The sequence below is a fragment of the Lepisma saccharinum genome, chromosome 7, assembly GCF_977018435.1.
Source record: "Lepisma saccharinum chromosome 7, izLepSacc3.1, whole genome shotgun sequence".
Classification (NCBI taxonomy): domain Eukaryota; kingdom Metazoa; phylum Arthropoda; class Insecta; order Zygentoma; family Lepismatidae; genus Lepisma; species Lepisma saccharinum.
The window spans coordinates 30,418,886-30,444,335 of NC_139235.1; the positions used below are offsets into that span (position 1 = coordinate 30,418,886).

At 41.0% G+C, this 25,450-nt stretch overlaps 1 protein-coding gene across 3 annotated transcripts in view; it reads left to right on the top strand.

Annotated features, from left to right (window-relative positions):
* LOC145989795 (uncharacterized) overlaps positions 1 to 25,450 on the top strand; it is a 241,339-nt gene that overhangs the window by 37,204 nt on the left and 178,685 nt on the right. For all 3 annotated transcript variants that reach the window (XM_083125140.1, XM_083125141.1, XM_083125142.1), the window contains exon 2: positions 6,179 to 8,533. In XM_083125140.1, coding sequence (XP_082981266.1) covers positions 6,496 to 8,533 — 2,038 coding nt within the window. In that variant the 5' untranslated portion in view covers positions 6,179 to 6,495. The remainder of the gene's footprint in view (positions 1 to 6,178; positions 8,534 to 25,450) is intronic.

Here is a 25,450-nt window from a genome sequence, read left to right on the forward strand (position 1 = left end):
AAAACACCATGGTTGACAGGAAGTATAAGCTTTGCTTTTTTGTTGGCCGTGCTAACTTTTCGGGGCTGAAAAGAATGTATGGACGCGTGGCGGATACTGTAATCTTTGAAACGCTTGTGCCAAACATGAAAAATCCAAAAGTCACATAACTTCCTTTGGTGAGCTGCAATCTTTCGCACAGACACGTACTGACGTGCAAGTGGACAAACATCGTGCTTTGGATGTGGTACAGCACAAGTAATCGGGTCCTGGAGTAAGTTGAATTTTGCCCTTAAATTAATATTGCGGTTTTTATTTCACTAGTGCACGTCTTTCATTTTATATTTCACAGGTTGTTTATTTATAGCTTTATCATACTGTCTTGTTTTATTATTTGAAATTCTACACGTATATTAAACTGCAATAACGAGAATTAATTGATTGTGGTCGTAGCAATAAGACAAACATTCCGACACAACATTCCTAAATCCAATATCGATCCTGACATAAATTGCATTGAAACTTTTGGAGTTTGAGGATCAAGGGTCGGAGATTACCCACTCGTTAGAACCAGCATACGCCACTGATATTTCAGCATAAGTTAGATATTGATGTTTGAAACAGTCTAGTTATAAGGGCATATTTTTCAAATTAAAGTGCATATTTTGTAATATTTTAGGTCATAAGAGCATATTTTATTTTGTATATTTTAGGTGATTTTTAGGTCCTAAAAATTCTAGCCCTAGTGATAAGATAGATGAAGGAACAAACACCCGGTGCAGTAACCTTTTTTTTCCGGACCAATTTCAATTCGGTCCAGGAACCTTTTTTCAACGAAACAATACGCAATTTGTACCGAATTTAAATTGTGCGAGAAAAAAGATTCCGGTCCTGCAGGGGAACCCAATAGAACCCACTAGAATTTATGGGTTCCTGCACCTCTAACAACCCTGCTTTAAACTGTAGGTCCAGTCCAAATTAACCTATCTGTGCATAAAGTGGACTTAAAACAACAATTCTAATTGAGATGAAGGGACAATCACAGACATGTAGGAACGACATAACACGGGCCCAACAGAGGATTCTACCGGCTGTGAGTCCAGACGCCAGGGCCTCGGTAGTCTGCAAAATTCAGTCCAGGGTGTACTATGTGGAAGTGAGGTTGACATTTTTGCGCTTATGTGAAGGATATATCTTACGCTCCACGATGAGGATAAGTTATGATTCGTTGGCATTAATGAAGGGGGAGACAAACAGCATGCATGCCCATGCCGGGACTCGAACCCGGTTACTTCGATGGCGAGATGGAAAGTCTTATACGGACTACCTCCAATTAGTACGCTATAGGTACCTAACCTAACTCAACCTTCATATCTAGTTAGTACGCCATAAGAACCTAACCTAACTAATTAGATAATCGTAACGCAACTCCCATGCTGCGTTTGGGATCGAACCAAGAAGCTCTAGATTGAATTGGGTGATGTAGTTCTTTCTCATTCATCTCTCAGATGGTTATCACTCGCTTGGCCTAAATGTGATAAATGCAAGAGGTTACTTTTAAAGGAATGGCGATAGAAATTAACTTAGATTAGATATGGGTTTTATACTCTCCATGACAGAACTGATATGGGTTGGTTTAGAAAAGGATATTACTTGCCTTACAAATAGATGAAGATTGTTCCTACACTTGTCCTCTCAAATGCCTCTTGTCTGACCTCCCTGTCAGACATCGATTCAATCACACATCATCGTCCAATAATCGTTCTCCACTTTGCTTCTCTCTCACAATCCGCAGTCCTTACTCTCTCTCGTATTCTCGCCAACTGATCACACCTCCTGACAATTCCAACACTCATGCCACATACGCCTTCCAAGTCAATCACCCGACCTTTGTCTGATTACTTATTCAGCATTCCTATCTCTGCTACCTTCTATGCTAAGACTTTATACATCTTACCCAATACCTTGGGTACGATACGATATGAAGGTTAGGTTGAGTTAGGTTAGGTACGTAGGGGAAGTCGGGGCGGAACGGGGTACTTAACATAAAAGGCAATGTAAGGGCACTTATAATGACGAGAGAATACTGAAACTGAATGGAATATATTATTTAATGTCTTAGTTACAAAAAACACCAGTAGTTGCGGTATATTTGTCCAAACCTAAACATCTAGACTTTTTTTTTTCGAAAGTAGTGGTTTTTGGTTTTCACTTGAACACACGGGGCACAATGGGGTACCCGGATTTAAGGCTGGCATAACTCACATACACATATTCGTCGTCACTATCGGCACCTGCACACGTGTTATGTGACCACTTGTTGCACTGCATACACGCAATCCATCCCTCGTTGAACTGGGAATAGCATTCATCTTAATGAAGACATGCGGCGTCCGCTGATGAACTAGCGCTCGACTACCCCGTTCCGCCCCGATACGCATATAGGAACCGCACATGACATCAGCGAAAACTGGCCGCGAAGGATTACACACTATAGTCACTAAAACATGCCACTGTCAAATTAAAATTAGAACTTAGACATTCTTCATGTTACTGTTGTGCTTACCTTGAAATGTTTAGATGCTGATATTGCAACTCGCTTCGAAAACAGTTCTGTATTTTATTTTAGAATCAGGACATTTAGGGACGATAATTAATTTTTCTATGCTGTCCACACATTCCATGATTGCATTGTAGTTTTGCTTAGGAACATTGGCATTCACAATAGAACTTGTCCGTATTCTAAGTTTTATGAAGGTGGTAGATTCTTTTGCATAGGCTAAATACTTTTTCATCATGAAAGATGAAAGTTGATGACTATTCAGCAAATAAATTTAATTCATCGTATTTTTTACATACGTAAAATTACATATTTTGTCGTTTTGAGCACATATTTTGGAGTTTTAAGTTCATATGTTGGCACTTTAAGTGCATATTCCAAATTTCTGTACTCAAATGAATCTGCCTTCGAAGTAGATTTTTTTCCGGAAGATTTCATTCAGATTGGGGTGTTAAACCTTACAGTCTAACCTTAAGTACACCACTGAGTTTGAATGTTCACAGAACAATGAACTTTTGATGAGGGCGATGACGTAAGCATGAGCTCAGAAGGGTCATTTTATTAATCACAGCGAAACACACATGAGGATTGCCTTTTCAAATAACACCAACCGTCGCGAACATGTGTTCCGTATGTTTACTTCCGCCATGTGTGTGTGCCTTGTGATAAACTGATGACGACATTTTTTGAAGAGGATGTCATCTCACGCGTGTCTCCTCTTGTGTGATTTTGTATGCATAGTGATTGGAAAAGGGACTGCGAGATAGAACCTCTGACAGAGTTGCCAACCTCAGTGACCAATCTCTAATCCTGGTCGAAATTCGAGATTTAATTTAAGATGAAGACGAGACCAAAACCAACTCCCCTTCGAGATTTGTCGAGACAAGACCGAGACGCAATGGCGCCAGCAGAGGGGGCAGGAGGGCACTTGACCCCCCTGAGATATCTGGAAAGACGTCATGCAATCAAATTTCAAATTGTAGCGTGAAAACATTGACGAGAAGTGCCGTGAAAGACAGCAGATTAAGTGTGTATGTAAATTATCCAAGTTCTTGGGATGCTTTGTGAGAATTCTCTTAAATGGGGAAAGCATCACTTTACGTTTCCCCCACTTTTAGCACTGCTGGCCTCCTCCCTGAGAAACAAATCCCGCTGGCGGCCTTGCCGAGAAGTATATAAAAATAGAGACTTTTTTCCGACAGGGGTTTATCCAGAATGTTTCATTTGGGTGGGTGTGAGTTCGTGTTTAGGGGGCTGTAAGGGTATATTTAGAGCCTTGGGCTTTCGTGAAAAAAAATAAAAAAATAGGGGGTGTTGAGGGTGTGTTAATAAAAAACTGCTTCCAGAAAATTTGGCTGAAACCATGGCAACAACAAAAATACATTAGACAGGTTTGTCGCTCTCAAGATTCGAACCGACCACCTCGTACTAAAGAGTGAAGTCGAATTTAAGTTCTTGGTTGTTTGCCCGAAGTAGCCAATCCACGATCCGGTATAAAAGGAACCACAAATTAGATAAAGTACTGCCATAGCAATCTGCAACAACGGAATGAACGCGAAAGTTTTACTTTGTGAGCGTTAGAAGGAATGGTGTCCTGTAAAACGCGCCCAGTGAAAATTGCGCCCAGTACAGTCCCTACCTGTCAAAGAGTAAAACGCGCCCAGCAAAAATAGCGCCCAGTACGGTTTCTACCTGTCAATTAATCATATTTTTCAAATAAAACGGACTCCCATCACACTATATCCAGGCATTGGACTGGCTAAATAGCATATTATTAATTTTGTTGTGCCAGCCTTCTACAGCGTTGGTGGTTAGATGGCGCCGTCTGTAGCAAGTCGAAAGACTGGCCGGGACTTCACAATTTTCTAACCACCTGTCCACAAAATAGTAGAAAAACTCAAAGCTTGGCGACTGTAGGTGTTTGGGAACGTATCTCGAGCCAGCCATCAAAGACATCTTCAGGCCGAAGGAACGCCAGCGCAGCACACATGCGGATATGCAATCTTACTTCATTTTCCCTGTATTCGCGAGTAAGTTCCAATTCTTGCACTTTTCTCTACAGACATTTTTTTATGTGGAAATGGTGGAACATGACTCATGGTGACCAGGTAGTCGCTAGGAATGAATACTTAAACTGGTCGCGATTTACACAGATTTTTGTATGGGCGCGATTTTCACCGGGCGCTATTTTCATATATTCAGAAGGAATGTTGGGGAAGGGTGGGGGTTGTTAATATACATTGTTGTGGCAGAGTAACTTTTTTTTATATATATACTTACTTATATGCTTCCATGTTGTTTATATTGAAATGACGATCTAACACCGCCAATTTCTGCCAATGGCCATAACTGTATTTAAAGTAATAACAGCTTTTACATAATTGATGTAGTTTTAATGATTGAGTTTTTGAAAATATATTCCAGTAGGGAAATAATTTTAAAGTTATGGTTGAAAAAAGGTTCTGAAATTGTTTTGAAAAAGGTGCTGATAAAATGCCTTTATTCAATGCTCTCTTTTTCTGCACCTTCTGTATATTATGCGCGCGGACCGCCGAGAGAACAGTCGTTCTGCCGAAAAGGTTTTGTTGAAGTTTGTTTTTTCTCTCGCGGGTTTTGCTACGTTATCATGCGAACTATTGGGGCTAAAATGATTGTATTATACTATTTTATAGCTCTGGTTCTCCTCTACAAAATACAACTATAGGATTATATGTAGCTGGTCAAGAAGAGTGAAAATCATTAATTTTTCTGTCCAATTTTATAACAAAACATGAAAGAACAGGAAGGAAAAAGGTGCTGAAGTATCAAAGAGGGGGTAAAAAAGGGATAAATGTGCTAATCTCACGAAAGGTGCAAAAAGGTGCAACAAAGCGTGTTCATTTTACTTGATTTCATGCCTTAAAATACATATCTCAAACAATCAGTATAAAAACAGCTATATTTTTGGAAAGGTGCTTCACCTTAAAATCCGTTCCCTAATAATCACTATCTATCTTTATGCAAGATGAAATATTGAAACATAAATTTGAAAGTTGTCTACACTGTAAATAGTTGACTGGAGAAATAACGGTTTAAGACCCTCAATTTCCGCAGACATCCAACTATCGTAAAAAAATGAACATGACCGTCGTTTGAATAATTTCTGCTATTACATAGTTACCCTGATCATGGCCATACACAAGGAAGGGTTTTAACGGATCCAATCCCCTTCCGTTGGTTTAATAAACATTTTGCAATATGTCAATACAACAAAATTGGTCAAAACACTACATTGGTTGGAAATATTATGAAAGTTATATTATTTTTAAAATACCATAGTTAAGTGTAAAAATTATATTATGTTCAATATAATCCACGTTGCATCATTCCAATATTTAGATCCATATTGTTTAGAGAGAAAATTGTATTGGTTATATTTCAAAAGTATTTATTAATAATAAATAAATAAATAATAACAATTAAACTATAACTATTAAAAATTGTATCATCTTTGGGCTGCTAAGTTGAACCCTAGCACCCTTTATCTCTGTGTATATACAAGGCCATGACTCTAATTACAGTTGCATCCAGTTTTTCTAAAATTGAATATTGTAAATTTATGGTAATTTCTAACAATGTAATTCTACATTTATATTTCAGATATCTGTCCCAGCAGAAGTCACCGACGTCAAGACAACGAAACGAACAGAAGATATGTTCACGGTAGCCTCCGAAGTTTTCTCCACAGCACAAGATGAGCCCACAATCGTCGCCCTTGTGTTTACAGTCACAAACATGGATCCGTTATCATGTTAGTGTGAACATTGTCACTCGCGGCCGTGTACATAGCGGACAAGCGTGATTCCGCCGTTTAAAGTTGCCGGGTCGGAAACGGCGAACCAGGAATATTGATCTGTGTTCAACATCCAACCCCCCTCGTCTCCTCGTCTCCCTCCGTTCTTCCGTGTGTACTACGAATGGAATCTTGGAAGAGCGCATGCCCCAGTAAGAACATCGTCATAGTCGGTGATACCCAGCATTCTGTGCAGGAAGACAACTATTACGCCCCACACTGGCATACTGGTGTTCTAGGGGCTGTGCCTAGTGATTGTTGTGATGGTCTGGATACGCAGTGTGTGAGTTTTTGCCCGCTTAGTGAGAGTGTGTGTTCTTCCGGATCGATCCCAGGTAACTCAGAGTCGTCGGGGATCTATTACTCGCCTTGCAGCGAAAACTCGTTGAACGTGAGCGACTTGTACGACTACAGGAACTTCGACCCTGTTATATGTCGCTGGTCCAGTGAGGAGTACCTGGGTTCGAAGTCCTCTTCTGTTATCTCGTGGGACGATGCCGTTGAAGACGATGGTTACCCCATCCAGTGCTACAGTGACGTTGTGTACTGGCGCGTGCCGTTACCGCAGCTCCAGCATGAGATCCATAGGTTCGTTGAGGAAGGTCACGGTGCCAGAAGGGTCGGTCAGCATGTCTCAGTAAGCAGAACATGTAGGGCCGATCCTTTGCACGACCCTTCCTTCAGGAAGAAACCGAATGTACGTAGAAGCGTGTCGGATCCTTTGTACTGTGGTCACTATGACGACAATAACAATGTGAAGAAGTGTGGTGCCGTAACCAAGTACAGTGATCCGAAGGTTGGTAACAGGGTGTTGATATTTGAGAATACCTCGGAACTAAGCTTCCTTGCAGAGGGGCCTAAGTTTTACAACAGCATGGGGAACTTGCAGGGGTCAGAGGGTAAGAAGTCCAAGTCTTCGGACGGTGCGAGCAAGGCTGCCAAGGAGAGTCCGAAGATCGTGAAGGCTTTCAGGGATGTGAAGTTTGGGCACAGGAAATCGCCGGCTAAAGGCGAGCATAAGAAGGATCGCCATGCACCTCCTGTACCGCAACAACAAAAAGATTCTGCGGCTTTGCCTTCGGGCGGTGGAAGCCAACCCACCGTGAAGGCAACGCGAGGAGGAGGAGGTTTACCAGAGTCGGCCGCTGTCGGATCCAACAGTTCAGGCAGCGATGTGCGAGCGAACGGTCGCCAGGCCGGTGCAACGTTCGTGACGGACTCTTGGCGTCAGGTGAAGCGGTTGACGTCCACCGAGGGGGCCGGAGGTGGCGGCGTCACCCTCACTCCCCCCAGCAGGGAGAGCAGCTCGGAATCGGTGTTCACGGACCCCTTAACCCCCCCGCAAGCTGGCGGGGGCACCAGCAGCATCGCCAGCAGCTACTACTCCGACATCGGCACCCTCCCGCACAACGACACCGACGCCGAACATCATCTGGACAACAGTGCGTCTCAGGACACACTTTTATCCGGAGGCTTCGACAGTGGGGTTGCAGGGGGTAAGTCGTCGTCCACTTCCGTGGAGGGCGGCCTGACGGTGGAGGGAGTGGGCCTCGATGGTGGTGCGACGCGAGTGTCCAACGGTTTGTCCCCGGAAGGTGCCCATAAGAGGTCCTCCGCGATCCAATCAGGGGGTGACATGAGGTGGGGTTCCGGAACCAGCATACTCACCTTGCCAGGATCTCCCAGCGATGCCAAGTCAAGGTCAAAGAGCGCGAGCGAAGCGGACACGCTCACGGGCAGCAGCGATCGGGCAGAGGGGTCGGTGGCCGACCTCGACGACGTCATATTGGTGGAACAGGCGTCGTCCTCGCTCGAACCCGAGACCTTGATGAAGATCCTCTCGGGCGAGAGCGAAGAAACTTTGTCGCGACGCCAGTCGGAGAGGAAAACGCACAGTCTCGATGCCTTAGACGAGGAGGAAGGCGACGGGACGGGGAGGACGAAATCGAAAAGTGCAGAGGTTTTGGAGATGACGAACTCGAAGCTCAAGAGCCCAACCACAACACCAACCTCCACGAGGCCTCCCATAATGCCCTCGGGCGGCGCGTTCACCCTCGTCAGGCATCGGAAAGTTGAGTTACCACCTTCCAAACTACCCCCTTCCGTGTCTCCTGGACATATCAAGAAGGATCTCACCCTCAGCGAACAGTGTCTTGCTATGGGTGAGTACCATAATATTCCTTTATACTTCTTATTTTTAGGCTATTTTTAAAAACTTAATAGGTTTCAAATTAAGAGTAAAAATCAAGAGGTAAAATGTGCGCTCAGGAGGAAATTGTCGTTGTTATGGTCGGAATCCTTACAACATGCCATAAAATTATTGTAATTTATAATTTTTTTCGCAGGCAAGCCAGGTAATGGTAAAAACAACAGGCTATACACCATGCAAGGCCGTTTTTCTGGATACTAAGTTTGTAAGAATTTCAGCATGCTTCTCAGCAATTTCCTCCTGGTAACACAGATCTGAAATGTTCACTATAGAATTAAGCTCGTTCCATCCTTAAGGTACGAAGTACTGTTTTTTAAGTTTAAGAAGCAAGGAAACTTATCTTGTGTGTCTGTTTTGTCTAGCATACTATGGAGATGGCATTCTTGCAGGCTAATGGGGCTCTTGCGCCATGACTCACAGCCAATGTCCTACCCCCTGAGTCTTGTCCGTGTATAATTTTCATTAACCCATCATCATTTTAATCTAATCACCATTCTTCCTCATTGCCACGAATTCAGAATAATGCATACTCTTTGCCTGGCATGTAATCTTTCATAGTTTGTAATATACAGCATTTATAAATTAATCGGGTTATTAAAGTGCATATTTTACACTTTTTTAGTGCATATTTTGCGTTTTCTTTTAGTGCATAACTATCCGACCCCTAATTATTAGAAAGGCATTCAGGGAGGAACTAGCGTCTGTTTCTTGCTGCTCCATGAGAAAAATATATCCTGCGGACGTCCATGCCTGCGCAATAGCTGTCATCGAATTAACCAATAGGATTTGGTTTGTTGTCATTTAGTGTCGCTTTTCTGCCAGTTTTGGCGTATCGCAACGACGAAGATGGGTGAAGATATTATGACAATGAAATTGATGATTGAACGCTCACAAGGAACACCCATGCCGAGGCTGGATTTCGGACTTGGGACTCCGCCACGGAAGTCGGCAAATGCACTTCGAGAATAAGTGGTTTTTACATAATTGAAATCATTTAGCGTGACGAAAATTTCGCAAATGTAAGGTACTGAAACTTCGCAATTGAAATCTTTGTTTCATTTTGAAGCAGATTGAATTATAGTAAACGCCATTATTGTTTGAGCCATATATACACACATTCCTTTCTTTTCCTTTCTTCCTTGAATCAGAGAGAGATTCTTTCGCTCCCTGCGCACGCCTTTCCCCTTCTTCTCCTCTTTCTCTTTTCTTTCTATCTTATCTCCTTTTTCTTTCTCCACACTTTCTTCTTCTTTTAAAAGAGGAAAAGTGAAAGAAAGAAAAGAGGAAAGGGAGACGAAAGAAAGATGAAGGTATAGAAAAAAGAGATAGAAAGAAATAGAGAAGGGAGAGAGAGAGGGAAAATAAAAGGGCCACCCCTGGCACCCCTAGGGGTGGGGGGTGGGAAGGACGTGTCTTTTCTTTCTTTCTTATATATATATTTGGAAACTGAATAAGGAATGGAGACTTGTAGATGGTGTTAAAAACAACAACTTGAAAGCAATTTATAGTAATGTTGGCATTGTCTTCCTTGTTTGCCTGTTTGCCTACTGACCACAGTCGTAGCAGAATTATTGCTATTAATGTAATGAAAACCATGTTTGCAGTGGCAAACTGTTTTATACTTCACATCAATAGCATGCATATGATTATATTTTGAGAGCCACTCTAGTTCCTGCTTAACATATCGCACGTAGGAAAAATTGGCAATATTGTTGCTCTCCTGACCCTCTCCATGCTACAGAAAGCTGCTTGTCTCAGCCTGCCTCGTTGCAGAATCTCAGCTTATCGGTCCTCATCCACTTAACGCAGCACCCAAGGTGGAATGCACTCGCGAACCTTGCGAAATAACAAAAATTTGCATCATGTTCCGTGAATCACTGGCCAACGATCAGAAGCAAGATATGAATAATGAAAGATCCCGAAGTTGCGAAAAGTTGATTTACTATCACTTTTAACTTTATTCAGCCTATATACTTTTGTTTTCTAATTTGCTGCCCTTATTGTCTTTATTGTTGGTATTGGCTTCCATTTTCATGTCTTTGTAATATTTAAGTTCGTCGTTGTTCATTTGTTCTTGTTGAGCGTTAGGTGGTGGTAGACCAGCAACAGCTGAACCTTGCCCAGTTACAACCATAAACTCGAAAAAAGGTTAATTTGTATTTGGCGCCACACTTCTTCCTGACAGGTCCAAGTTGCCTCTTCCTAAAACCCTGTCCTTCCTCCCTTTTGGGAAGAAGGACGGAGAGACACGTGTGAAACGCGTTGAGTCATTGGTGGAACACAAAACGTTTAACCATTACGAGTGCGTTACTTATTATTCTCCATTCACTGTGAGAACGAACTTGATGTCCACAAAACCACGTGACTTCTGAGAAATAGATCCTTCTCTTTGTGTTAGTTCTGGTGTTGTTTTGCCCATGAATACATTGGTCGTAGCTGTACAGCCCAGTGACAAAATGTTTTTATACTTCACATCAGTAGCATGCATAGGATTTAGCTGTACAGCCCATAATTATTTTTCAAAGCACCTAAAGAGGATAGGTTTGGAAGTTAGCAAAGAGAAAACTAAATATATGCTTTCAGGCCGAAACCAAGTGTTAGGTAATAATCAAAATCTAATTTATTGATAACTCGTTTGAACCAGTTTCCAAATTCAAGTACGTAGGAGTAATAGTAACAAATGAAAATGATATTAAAGAGGAAATAATAAACGGCCTTAATTCAGGAAATGCATGTTACTTTTCTCTTCATAAACTTTTGTCTTCTCGTTTAATATCTAAGAAACTAAAAGTTAAAATGTACAAAACAGTAATTTTGCCCGTAGTATTATATAGATGCGAAACTTGGTCCCTTACATTGAAAGAGGAACATAAATTGAGAGTATTTGAAAATAAGATCCTTAGAAAAATATTTGGACCTAAAGGCGATGAGGAGACAGGTGAGTGGAGAAGGTTACATAATTTAGAATTCTGCATAATTTGTATTCAAGTCCAGATATTATTAGAATGATTAAATCAAGAAGACTTATGGGCAGGCTGTGTGGCACGAATGGGAGAGGAAAGAAGAGTTTACAGTATTCTTGTTGGGAAACCTGATGGTAAGAGATCTGTAGGAAGGCCAAGACGAAGATGGAGGGATAACGTTGAGATGGACCTAAAGGAAATCAATCCCTTCCTCCTGAAAAGAGTATATAGATCTTGCTCAGGATAGGGTCTGTGTTGCTGCAGCCAGGAACCTTCGGGTTTAAGAAGGCTAGAAAGTTTGTTTGTTTCTACATCCCATAATGCGTACCATACCCCGTTCGGTTAAGAAATATTGACCCTGGCAGGCCTTGTCAGCTCCTGCTCGGAATGTGTAGAATAAGCTTTCTACAGGAAATGGTAAGAACACTGGCCTTTGGCAAGAGGTGACGAGAGGCCAAGCGAGGGTTTATATAGGTGCGCATGAGAGCGACACGAGGTCTTTTTAATCTGGAATCAACGGAGAAGCAGGAGCTACTGGTCTTATTTCTAAACCGAACAGGGTAAGCTAGTCTACACCCATTCTGCCATTTGCATTGCTCACTTCAGTCTAGAAACGAATCATGAGTCTATTTTAATGAATAGTTAGATATTTGTACCTGCCCGTTCAGGGCTGTCTCTACCATCAACTAGTACTAATAGTTACATCCCTATTTAAGATCCCCGCGTTCAGAGGAACGCTACGTGGTTAGAGATGCTTGGGCTTTTCATCCATTTTTACGGAAATGTGATGAAAAATTAGAGCAACGTGGTTCTTTTGGAAATGAAAAGCGTCATGCCTTGTTTTCCTAAACAGACATGAAAATTAAAAGGGTAGGCTGCGGATTTTTTTTTCATTTAATTCACTCTGAAATACATGCAAATCGAAATGCATTAATATCATGTTAGACTTGTTTCTTCGCGGAATTTTTTTACTAACGGGGGGTTATTTTTTTAAAATAAGGTACGTCACCATTGTTAGTAATGCCTTATGTCATTTATAGAGTTGGAGGACGAGCTTGATACCACATTGGATAGGCTCATCATTCTCGCCAATAATGCTGTTGGTCCATCTTTTGATGTGGAGGGCCTACCTTGTGCCTCATCCACCCCAATCAGAAGTCCTCCATTAACTAGAAGCCGCGCACGCGCGCAGGCTCACTTTCAAATTGATAATCGTCCCACAGTTCTTGTGGACCCACCCACCATGGCTCAACTACCTTTTGTTCATCCCTTCATGTTCGAGAGCATCCAGTTTCAGGGTGCCTCGGGGGAGGATGTTTCTAAATTCATAGACCGTTTCGAAAGTGCGGCGCTTCTGAACAATTGGGACGAGACGAAAAAACGACAACTTTTCCCGGCGTTGTTATGTGGCCCAGCCCTCCGCTGGTTTAATGCAATTAGCCAGCAACCAGGCGTCAATTTTGTCAGCTATGAGGACGTCAAGAAAAAACTTATTGAAGAATTCACAGGCTCCCTTGATCAGCTGCAGATCGAGGAGCAGATCAGATATCGGTTTCACAGGGACGATGAACCGGTATCATCTTATGTTAGGGACAAGCAGACCCTCTTGTTTAAGATGGACCCTAACATGGCTGTAAATAAGCAGCTTAAATACATAAACGCAGGTCTTCAACCGGAATTTATCAGGGAGATATACAAAAAACAATATACTTCAGTTCCGGAGCTTTTGAAAGACCTCAAGGAATATGAAAAGGCAAAGTTCCTTATGCGCCGCAGAACGGTGCAAGAGCTCTTGCATTCGGCTCAAAAGGAAACTCTTTTCCCGTCTCCTGCTGAGTTGCGCATTCCTCACCAGAACCCCGTAGTTAGCACTACGGCGGTTGTTCCGGAATCAGCACCTCGGGTTAATCAAGAAATGACTAATCAGCTGCAAGCCTTGCAAGCTGAATTGGACCTTGTCAAACGACAACAAACGTCTCTCCCAACTTCAGAACCGTCCGCTGTAGAAGCTTTGGCTAAGCAGGTTAGCAACCTAGCGTTAAAAGTCGAGGAAGTTATACAGTCAAACGATCACGAAAATTTTCAAACTGTAGGCCAAAATTATCGAAGGGGTAATTTTAATCACAATCGTGGTTCAAACAACAGACGAGGCTTTCAGGGCAGGGGAAGTAGAGGCTACCGTTCAAACAACGGCCGGTTTCAGAATCGTTCCAATTTTCAGCGTGGCCGGGGGCGAGGTTCACCAGCCTCCCGCGGTCGTCCCGATCAAGGTGACCGGCGTGGCCAACAACTTTGTTATAAATGTGGTTTTCCTAATCACCACCAAGAATTTTGTCTTCAGAATCCAGACGATTTAAACGCCAGTTAACCGCAAGTAATGGAGACATACCTGCGGGCAGTAAAAAGATTTTAGTCTCTACTTTCCCGTCTGAAGACCTCATTTATGTACATGCCAACGTAAATGGGGAACGTCAAAGGTTTATTGTCGATTGTGGGAGCCAAATAAGTGTAACAAGTGATAAGGGTATTCCTGCCCATGCTAGGAGGTTTAAAATCAACACTCTAGTTAAAGGTGTCACGAATAATTGTTTAACAATTAAAGAAATTGTACTTTTAGATTTTTCTCTAAATGGATTTACATTTAGGCACCCCTTCAGGGTGATACAAGATTTTGGTCATAATACCATCCTTGGTAATGATTTTCTCAAAGCCCAAAGTGCAACTTTAGATTTTGAAAACAATAAATTGGCTTTGAGCAGATTTGGCACTCCCCCACGCAACCGCATTCGGTTTGAATCGAAGAAAGCTTTTGATGTTTCCGTTAAATTGGCAGGTTTGCTGGTACATACTGTTGAACCTGAATATGTGGCTTCTAAACGAATTGTTGTGAAACCAAGATCACATTTGTGCATCCCTTTAAAATTAGTCAATACAGCAAATCCAAATTTAACTTTACTTGAGCCGGATGCAAATTTTCAGGCTAAATCTGGCATAATGGTACCAAGGTCGATACTCAACCCTGCTACACAACTTGTTTGGGTATCCAACCCTTTGAATTATAGAATTGTAATTCGCAAAGGTACTCGGATCGGTGGCGCAGAATCTTGTGAGTTGGCAACGGTGGATCAGGAAAATAGTTCTGTAACAGTTAATTTAACAAAGGAAGAATCAGAAAACGACGTTATCCCACAAGTGGATATATCCAAATTTGACATTAATCCTCAATTGGAGGAACATGAGAAAAATCAACTTTTAGAGCTTTTGTTAAAATACAAAAATGTTTTCAGTTGGTCCGAGAATGACATGGGCCTTGCCACCAATTACAAACATAGGATAAAGCTTTCTGATCCTACGCCGTTCCATAAGCAGCAATATCCGATCCCGGTACATTTGCGAACAGAGATAAAGAAACAAATTGAGAATTTGAAAAAACAGGGAATAATCCGGGATAGTACAAGTCCTTATAACTCACCAGTTATTCTTGTGAAAAAGCGTGACGGAAGTTACCGTTTTATTCAAGACGGTCGCTTTTTGAATAAACGCTCTGTGTTCGATGCGATGGCCATGCCTTCCATTCAGTCTATCTTGCACGATATGGGGGGAAAGCAGTACTATTCTAGTTGCGATTTACGTTCAGGATTTTTTTCAAATTCCACTCACAGAAGACAGTAAACAGTACACAGCCTTCTCTATTCCCAACCTAGGTCATTTTGAATTTAATGTTTTAAGTCAAGGCCATATTAGCTCGCCAGCAGCGATGAATCGAACACTTCAATTGGCTTGTAGCGGAATGCAAAGTGATAACTTCGCCTTCTATATGGATGATTTATTTACCTGGGGCCATACCTTTAATGAAATGTTGACAACACTGGAAAAATTGTTTCAGTGTTTACAAAACGCTGGCTTGAAAATTTCTCCACACAAATGTAAATTTGGTTATTTTGAGATACTCGCCCTTGGACATTTGGTGGGTCGTTATGGCCTACGCATGAGTGACCGTATTATTTCTTCCATTAAGACTTACCGCACCCCCTCCACCACAAAACAAGTTAAACGATTTTTAGGCTTATGTTCATATGTCCGTAGATACGTCCCATCCTTTTCAGAGAAGGCCCAACCTCTCCAGTCCCTTTTGGGCAAAGGCAAAAAATTTGTATGGGGGGAGGACCAAGAAACAGCTTTTACAAACTTAAAACACGCTTTAATAACTGCACCAGTTTTGCTACCCTATGACCCTTCTAAAGAAACACGCGTCTACTGTGATGCAAGTCTGAAAGGCCTTGGTGCTATTTTAACACAGCCAAATGCAAATAATGATTTCCTTCCTGTAGCATATGCAAGTCGAACACTCAAAAAAGGGGAAGAAAAATTGTCCATCATGGAACTAGAACTATCAGCGGTTCTGTATGCCCTCAAAACCTTTAGGTTTTATTTAATTGGGAAACATTTCGAAATTGTAACAGACAATAAAGCAGTCAGTTATTTGCGTACCACCCGTAATTTGAGTTCGAAGCTCTCGCGGTGGAGTGCAGAGCTTGATTCATACGACTTCACGGTCGTTCATTGTAAATCTACACAAAATATTTCCGACGCTATTAGCAGGGAATCAACCAATCCCCCGGACGACGAATCGCCAGAATTGGGCGAACCTCGTATATTTCTCCTCCAGGATGAATCAATAGATGTGGGAAAACACCAGCGCGACGACTCATTTTTTTCAGAAATCATAAAAGTTTTGGAGGGGGCAGATGACGCCCAATCCCCCTTCGAAAGACAGGCTTTTTATTATGTGCTGGAAAATGGTCTTTTATACAGGAACCATAAGATGGGTGGGGGAAGTAAGAAATTACTTTGTATACCTAAGTCCTTACGTCATACTGTAGTTGAACAATTACATTCTCACCCGTGTGGTGGTGGTCATTTAGGGTTTACTAAGACATATTACAATGCGCTCAATCGCATATATTTTCCATATATGAAACGTTTTATACAGGACAAATGTCGCCAGTGCCTATCTTGTCAAACAAACAAGCGCCCTACAGGGCTGCCACAAGGTGAACTCCAGACCTTTCCAAGCTGTCGCCCTTTTGAACGCCTAGCTATAGATTTCGCGGGACCTTTCCCTCCCAGTGGCCCCAATAAATGTAAATACATTTTATCATGCATGGATTTTGGTACCCGATATATGATTGCTGCTCCTGTGGTCGATACCACTGCTCAAACGGCTGCTAACTTTCTCTACGAGCACATAATATTAAGATTTGGTTGTCCGAAAACTCTCAACAGTGATAGGGGTGGCTCATTTAATTCCTCTGTATTTAAAGAACTTAGTGCTAAACTCGGTATTCAGTTAAAATTTGTTACTGCATATCACCATAATACTTCCGGTTTAGAGGAACGAGGTATCGGTATTTTGCAAAGTATAATTAAGCATTTTGTAACCCCGAAACATGATGACTGGATTACCTATCTACAACCAGCGGTGTTTACGTATAATGTTACGCGCGGCGATTCCACTCGTTTTAGTCCGTTTTACCTCATGCATGGGTTCGAAGCCCGTCTGCCCTGGGAAAGTATGCTTCACGCAGATCCCTGCGAAAATAGTGCGAACACAGACAAACTGGAAAGACTAAACAAGGCACGAGACGCAGCTCAAGAAAATTTACGTAAACGATTTGAGTCCCAAAAGAAGTATTATGACAGACGTCATCAAGCAACAAGTTACGCTCCTGGTGAATTGGTATTATTATATAACCCCACTCAGAAGGCAAAAACGGCTAAGTGCTTTTCAGGTGTTTATTTTGGGCCCGCGGTAATCGTAAGAAAGGAAAATAGCAATGCCTATTTAGTGGAATATGAAAATAAGCGCGGCAAGATTGTGTCGGATTTAGTGGCTGTACAGAGGTTAAAACGCTATCACCGCCCTTCAGGGGGTGAGGAAGAAACGAATATCGTATCTCTTCAAGAAGAAGATTTCGAACCAGTAACCGCCCATACGTAGCCCAAAGCACATGTCGTAATTGTTTACTTTCTGTGTGGACCTTATTTTATAATTTTTATATTTTATTTTAATTTTATTTTTCGTTCCATTTCCCTAAAAGTATCAATACGTCAATTCGTTTTCTCGCCAAACGTATAAAACCTAATGTACGCACCATTGTTGTTTTCTCGTAGAAGTAAAACTATTTTGTTAGGCAGTTGCATGTTTTATATATGAAGTTATTTATAAACACGCTCTGAAATATATGTGCATTTTTTCCATCCATGCATGAGTTATAAAAAGAATTGAATACGTTGTCAGTGAGCTCACTTAGTTAATTAAAGCAACGAAAGTGCGGCACGAGCGTTATCTAGTGTATATTTGTCTCTTCTATTGTGTATATTAAACCTACCGGTAGTATGTGAAAAGACCCGTTATTATAGTTAATAACGTAAGAAATGTTAATGTCCCCGTGACATTTAGCCTTAAATAAAGAAAGAAGTCTGTGTAAGCCGACTAAAATGAAGCAGAGAACCAAGTTCTCATTTAGACCATGTAATTTGTGCTAATAATAAGCAAGGTGTGAAGTTTCATACGTTTGACGAGATATTTTTTTTTTATCTATTTTCAGTTAAAATTATTCCTGGCCGACAGTTTGACTTTATCTTCTTGACCCCTCCTTGAATAATTCCTATTTACATTGCACTAATTGCATTGTTTCTAAAAACTAACTAAAATACCCGAGAAAATTTTAAGTTAAATTTATTTTGTGTAAAAATATGTGATTTATCAAATTTATTGATTTGATATTTATTGGCCGAAAAGTAATTCATTTATTCTCAATAATATCTAAAAATAACAGTTGTGGTCATTTTAGCAAGTTTAGGTTCAATAATTGCTACATATTTCAACAAGATGCAGTTTTTCCTATATTTATTAATTTTAATTGCATTTATCTCTCATGTCAATTCCCTATCCTTCAAGGAAGTGGTCATAAGATCTTTCCAATACCCGTACATCATTTGTTCAGTAATTACGTTAACACTAATTTTTATTTGTATGTTAATTATTGCTTTCATTTGTTGTCAGCGAAGATGTAAAAAGTTAAAAGTTTTGGAAAATAATTGCCCAAGGGAAATGGAACGAGTAAATATGTCTTCAAGTGTACAATTTTTAAATATATCCCAGTCGGATAGCGACTCTTGGCACAGTGGTCCCACCCAACCCGTTACATGTCGAAATCTTGAGTCAGTTTTTACCTTTCCAGACCCCTTTTATGACCAAGCAGATACTCCAAACGTCATTATCCCACTTGAAATTCCTCCCGTCCGTCTAGATACATTTAATGTTGCATGTCAAACTCTTAATCCATTAAAGTTAGATGATGTTAACACCTCATCTCGCTCTGTTCAAACTAATCCTGTTAAAGTAAAAAGAGTTAAAGGAGTTACGGTGAAAACACAAAACGTAGATGTGTTTCGAACCGACGACCCCCAGCCCCACTCTGAACCAATTGTCCCTTTCATTCAAAACATGTTTTACGACGACATATAATCAAGCTGCCTTTCCACGCACTCCCCTAGCCGTTATGCAACCGAGTTCGTACTAGCCTGGGGCGCCGAGCAAGCTTCCCCCCTTCTTTTTATTTTCCTCTGGTTCTGTCTCGCTGAAATCTGGGTACATCAAGAACCAAAAGTTCATGAAAGGTACTCTCTTCCTCTTCCTATTTGCTCCTTGGCACCGCCTCCCTCGTTACCAGTCCTAAGTTTCTATCGTCGTGTTCCTCGCAGAGAAAGAACACGTTCCTGTTATTGGTCATCACTCACGGGGGGCTCCGCCCATCCAGAACGGCCGCCATATATCTTCCCTTCCCTTCCTTCCTTTCCCCCTCCCGACTCAGATCACACATCCAGTAGACTTGAAAAGATGTCTTTAGCTAGACTCTTCGAGTTCCTGCTTTATGCTGAATTGCATTTCCCTCGCAGTTATCTTAATGGAGGCCACTTCGGTGCGCTGTTTCTACTCCACAGTCGAGTTAGCGGAAGAAACCTATCTTATTTCAGTCTCGGAGAGAGAGAATTTGATGACACCTTTTTTTGTTGTGGATGAACTTTATACTCAGCTGGCTTCGGCAATGAAATTCCTAGTCTCCAAACGAGGTGTGAATTATAGCCTCTTCAAGGGCGCTTATTTATGCGATTTTTTCTCGTTCCTTCAGAATTTTCAAAAGTTTCCCAAATGAAATTTAATTACTTCTTACAGATTAACTTCATGTTAATCTTCGTAAAGTAGGTAATAGCGAGTAATTGTGCTTATATTTTAATCTCCCACACGTCATAGACTTTAGTTGAAGTAATATCATACGAAATCCTATACTTTTCTCCCGGCCCGGCGTCATGATGTTCATTTACGGTTCCGTTTCAATTTTTTTTCCTAAGGCGACCATAAAAAGTAGTTTTTGTTTACCTTATTAGGCTAAAACCTCAAAGAGTGGATTTAGACGCTTACAGTTGTCATGGGTCAAGTGTAATCTCTTACGCGGCGAGCATTTATGCTAAGTGACAAAGAAAATACACGGCGGGCTATAGCATGACGTAGAGTAGTTTTTCCTCTTTTCTGTTTAACGCAATGCCTTATATTTTTTTCCTTTATTCTCAGAACCGTAAATTTACTTCACAGATAGCCAAGAAATGTTTTCTAAATCAATAACCCAGATTAGTTCAGTTTTAAATTTACATTTTTTACCTAAGAGAGACAAATGCGACCCCCCCCCCTATTTTGCCGACGGTTTCAGCCCGGTCAAGGCAACCTCCTAGGGTCACACCCGGGATGTTTATGGTTTGCTTTGAGCAATTTTAATTTGATTTTTTTTTTTGTTAGTATTCTATACCGTTTTTTTTTTCATTTTTTTTCAGTTTATTTAGATCAATTTGTTCACGTCACAAACATTTTTTTTCTCTCCCTTCCAGATACCAAGCATGGCTGACATCGCGCAATTTTATTGGAGGTGTCTTTTTCTATTCCTGACAACCCTTCCCACTTTTCAATATACAGTTGCAAATGAAAATGAGGATATTTTTGTAAGTGGGTTGGGCTTATTTTACGAACAACAAGGTCTTATGGTTCACAGTTCCGATTACATATATACAACTGCCAATATTCACATTGATATTAACATTCGGACTGATAACCACTCAGGCTGTGTTAAGTGGTCAGCTATTCAAAATGATACCCATGATCGTATTCAGGAATACTTACGCGAAATTTCACTTTACCTCCCTTGTCGTTTTAAAACCAGCGATAGCCGGCCGAATTGCCATGGGGTGTGGAAAAATGTATCTGGGAGCACTCGAGGGAAAAGATCGATTTTTTTTAATTTAATGAATTTATTTTCGGCAGGTCTTTCAATTTATAACTCCTTTTCAATTCATCACCTTAGCTCTTCTGTTCAAGCTCTAAAACATAATCAAGATCAGATTCAGGCAGAATTACAGGAAATGAAGAAAGACGAAATCCAGACTTTCCGAGTTGTTAATAACATTTTGGTAATCTTCAAACGTTCTCTTATTGCTCTTAAAGCGGATTTAGTTTCGAAATTTTGTGACATCTATACGGAAGAAAGGCACCTAATGGCACTTTTGCACGCTTCAGAATTATTTACCCGTATTGATTTTATGGTAACCGATCTATCGATGAATAAACTGTCTTATCATATGATTTCTCCCGATTGGCTCCGTGTTTTTCTCAGTCTTCATTCTGACTTTAAGGACACCCTGTATATGACGGATCTTGGTCTCTTTTACGCTTTAACCAATGTCTACCTTGTCAATTATGACTTATCCACTCATTCTTTTCATATTTTGTTAGAAACTCCCAATTTACTACGTAACGCCATTTCTCCCGTTTATCGGACTATAAATGTTGGCACTTTTGTTGATAATAAATGGTTCCGGGTTAAGGTTCCCCAATTATCATATAAAATGGAACATAATGGTCAAACCCAAATCGTGGAAATTCTTGATAGTCATTGTAAATTTAATTCCTTCATTTACGTTTGTATTCATACGGAACTTTCAATTCACGATAATATAAAATGTTTAACAAATATTCTATTTCATAATTCCACTATTTCCTGCTCCACAGAAATAAAATCCAACGTCGGGGGCCACCTCACGAAAGTTCGCACTCGAACAGGAGTGATAGTTTCCGGCACAGGCAAATTCCTCCAATCACAAACTTTAAACGGCAATTTAAATACACACAAAACAATAACAGTGTCTGAAGGAACATCCTTTTTCTGTAATTATAAGAATTTTGATCAATTGATTTTTGATGATGAAATTATCCACACTCGTAGAGTTAGATACAGAAATAGCTATTCGAGCAATTTCTCCACTTTTTAATACCTCTGTCAATTTTTCAAATGTAATTCTTCCTGATTGGACTGACCTTCGACTGGCCATGGAGAAATTAAATCAGTCAATCGCGAACGAACCCAAATTTCATGAAATATTTTTGTCCCATTTTCCCGTTACTATTATCCTATTACTAATTTGGAACTTCATTTTAACTGTTTATTTATGCTATACGTCAGGCGTATGCAAGCGCAAACCAACCTCGACTAGTGACCGTTAACAATGCGTCACTATGTCGCCTTGATTTATTCATCCATTTTTATGTATTTTTGTAATTAATGATCTTAACGTCATTGGAGCCATGTCATTTACTCTTTTATTATATCTTAGTGATCCCGAATTTACTTGTGGCTAGGTCCGTTTTAACGGTTGTGACGTTACCAAATTTTGGGTTAATTATTTTTTTTTCGTCAGTTTCTCATTTTTACAATGCTTTGACACTTCTGACATGATATTAATGGATTTCGTCGGGTTAATTTTCTGATACCAGGGGATATATTTTATACCATCTACATATTACTTTTATATATTTATCAATATTTAATCCTACATATTTTCGTTTATTTTGTAGTGCCATGTCATAACTTTAGTTTCATATTGCACATTATTTTATATTTTGGGACAAGACAGGGGCTATATATACATAATTTAGTCACTATATACATATATTACTTTTGATGAAGTCAGATTTTCATTTTAATGGTGTTCCAGTGTTAAGGCGTCAAATGACATTTTCCGCCTTTTATTTTATTTAGCCTTCATTCAAACTTTGTTTTATAATTTATATCACTTATTGGGCAGTTTATTTTATTTTAGTTTACTTATCTTTACTCATGATTTTCACTTGCCTATAAAAGACGATTACTTTACACATTTTTTATATATTTTCAATATTGAATGACTGTGAGCAATGTAGTTTATTCCTATATCCAACCTGTTTCCTTCCCTGTTCGGGAATTCCAAGAGTTCAAGGAATTTCGAAAAGTCCAGTGATTTTTTTGAGGCCGGAAGAAGAAGGCAATTCCTGACGGCTTTGGAGCTAACCAGCCTCCTTTGGGCTTCACCGGTGTATGTCACGTAGCAGCACCGAAAACCCTATTCCAAGTGACATCCCAGGATCAGAAGAGCGTCAGAACCATAAGAAGAAATGTCATCTTACAGAGCAAACCCCCCCCCCCCACGACTCTAACCCCCCTTAAGAAGAAGCATGAACATCTTTCATGTACATCGTCCCCTTTTGCTCTGTAAGGCCAGGCAGTGTCCTTCACCACATATTGGAACTTTCCGGGTACAGTCAACGACCCAAATGTGTTGAGACCCAGCCCGGTGGATCAGCAACCTGCCAGGCCACCTGTGACGTTTCATCCTACCAGTGGCCATAATTACTGTATGCAATGGTGTCTGCTGTGAACTTTCGGGGCCCTATCCTAACATCCCCCCAGTGTTCGCCATTGGACAAGGCATATTTTTGGGGCTTGGAACCGCTACTTGGAGTGGCTTCCAATGGACTACCCTGTGTTCGCCCGCCCCACGGCCACGCCTTTTCATCTGACCTTTGCTGCCCAGTATTCCGGAACTTTCCACGCCGGGATTCGATTCCGGTCCCCCAGTGAAAATGATCGGTCAAGGACCGTGTATGTCACAGAACAGTGCTTCGTACCCCAGGACTCCGGGGTTAGAATGTATTTGGATTGCCCTGCCGTCTCATTTCTCAGGTCATAGTGTGCACACATAGTGTGCTAAGAACGTTAGTGGCAAGTGCAAACATAACCTTCATCTATTTTTTTAATCTTCATGTGGTTGTGCGCAGTCCAGTGGAGTTTGGTGTTTACCACGGTCCTTTGCTCTCGCCTCGAACTGTCATCCTGATGAGGCGGAAGATTGCGAGCATGCGGCATTAAAGTTTCTCACGGATTACGTTTTGTGCTTATTCAGCATTTGTTCAGAAGCAAGTCGCATGTATCGCGTTACGATGCAGTGTGTTGAACTTTCCGCTGACTCCACGGACCTGCGAACAACACTTTATATCGCATGTTGACCAACCGTCAGCATTGTTGATTACGAAAGACTCTTCCAGCGTGTGGCTAATGAAAACAAAGACTCTCTTTCAGCATTCAAGCTTGAGCTTAATTCTGTTCCATTTAATTTTCGGTGAAGGGTCTCCGACATTTTTTTTATTATTTTATTTTATGTAACCTTTTTTTTTTCATGTAATAAACAACAACCTTTTAAATTTTGGTGAATGGCAGAAGGTTCAATTTAAACTTTTCATTATTACAATTTCAATTTTGGAAATTGTTTCGCAAGAGGGGGTGTCGTACCATACCCCGTTCGGTTAAGAAATATTGACCCTGGCAGGCCTTGTCAGCTCCTGCTCGGAATGTGTAGAATAAGCTTTCTACAGGAAATGGTAAGAACACTGGCCTTTGGCAAGAGGTGACGAGAGGCCAAGCGAGGGTTTATATAGGTGCGCATGAGAGCGACACGAGGTCTTTTTAATCTGGAATCAACGGAGAAGCAGGAGCTACTGGTCTTATTTCTAAACCGAACAGGGTAAGCTAGTCTACACCCATTCTGCCATTTGCATTGCTCACTTCAGTCTAGAAACGAATCATGAGTCTATTTTAATGAATAGTTAGATATTTGTACCTGCCCGTTCAGGGCTGTCTCTACCATCAACTAGTACTAATAGTTACATCCCTATTTAAGATCCCCGCGTTCAGAGGAACGCTACGAATGAGGTCCCACAATTCAACATAACAGCTAGCTTGAGTAGCGTGGCTTTACCATGTGCACTATATTCCTACGCGGAAGATGTATGCATAGCTGCCACTGGAATAACAAATATGATTTGTTTACACTGACTTCGTTCTTACAGAGGACGGAGAATAGTGTTTTCCTAGGTTTATCTTTGCTTCTGGTCTTACGTTAATTTTGCATTCATCCCCAGCCAGGTCCGTTATACAGGAATAAGGAGAGCGTGCAAGACGGACCCAAATAACATTTTTTGGTTCTCATACTTCGTTATGTGCAAGTGTGAACGAACCCTGAAGGATATGTTTTGCAACAAGCCCCTTAATTAGAACATGAGAAACGGCAAGGGATATTCTCTCACGAGAAATTGAAAAATGCCACAAGTGCTCAGTGGCGTATGAACTACTCTCTGATGTTGGCGGGGATGTGACTTCTTTCTTATTTAATTTGAGACGTCACGGGAGAGAGGATCCCTATATATAATTGCGTTAATTGGCGATTTATTGCAAATTTTAGGTCCCACCGGAGGCTACCCACAGGAAGGGTTTAAAATGTCCCCCTGTGAAGAAGTTGTGAATTGTGGAAGCGCTTCTTTATTAGTTAGAGTCAAATCTCTTCAGCTTCACCTTTCCAACAATTACACACAGAACCCAAAATGTTCCGACCTCCGTAGCGGAGTGGTTAGCACAACGCGCGACAACGCAATTTGTCCTGGATTCGAATCCCGGCTTGTACATGAATGTACTTTGTGTTCGACC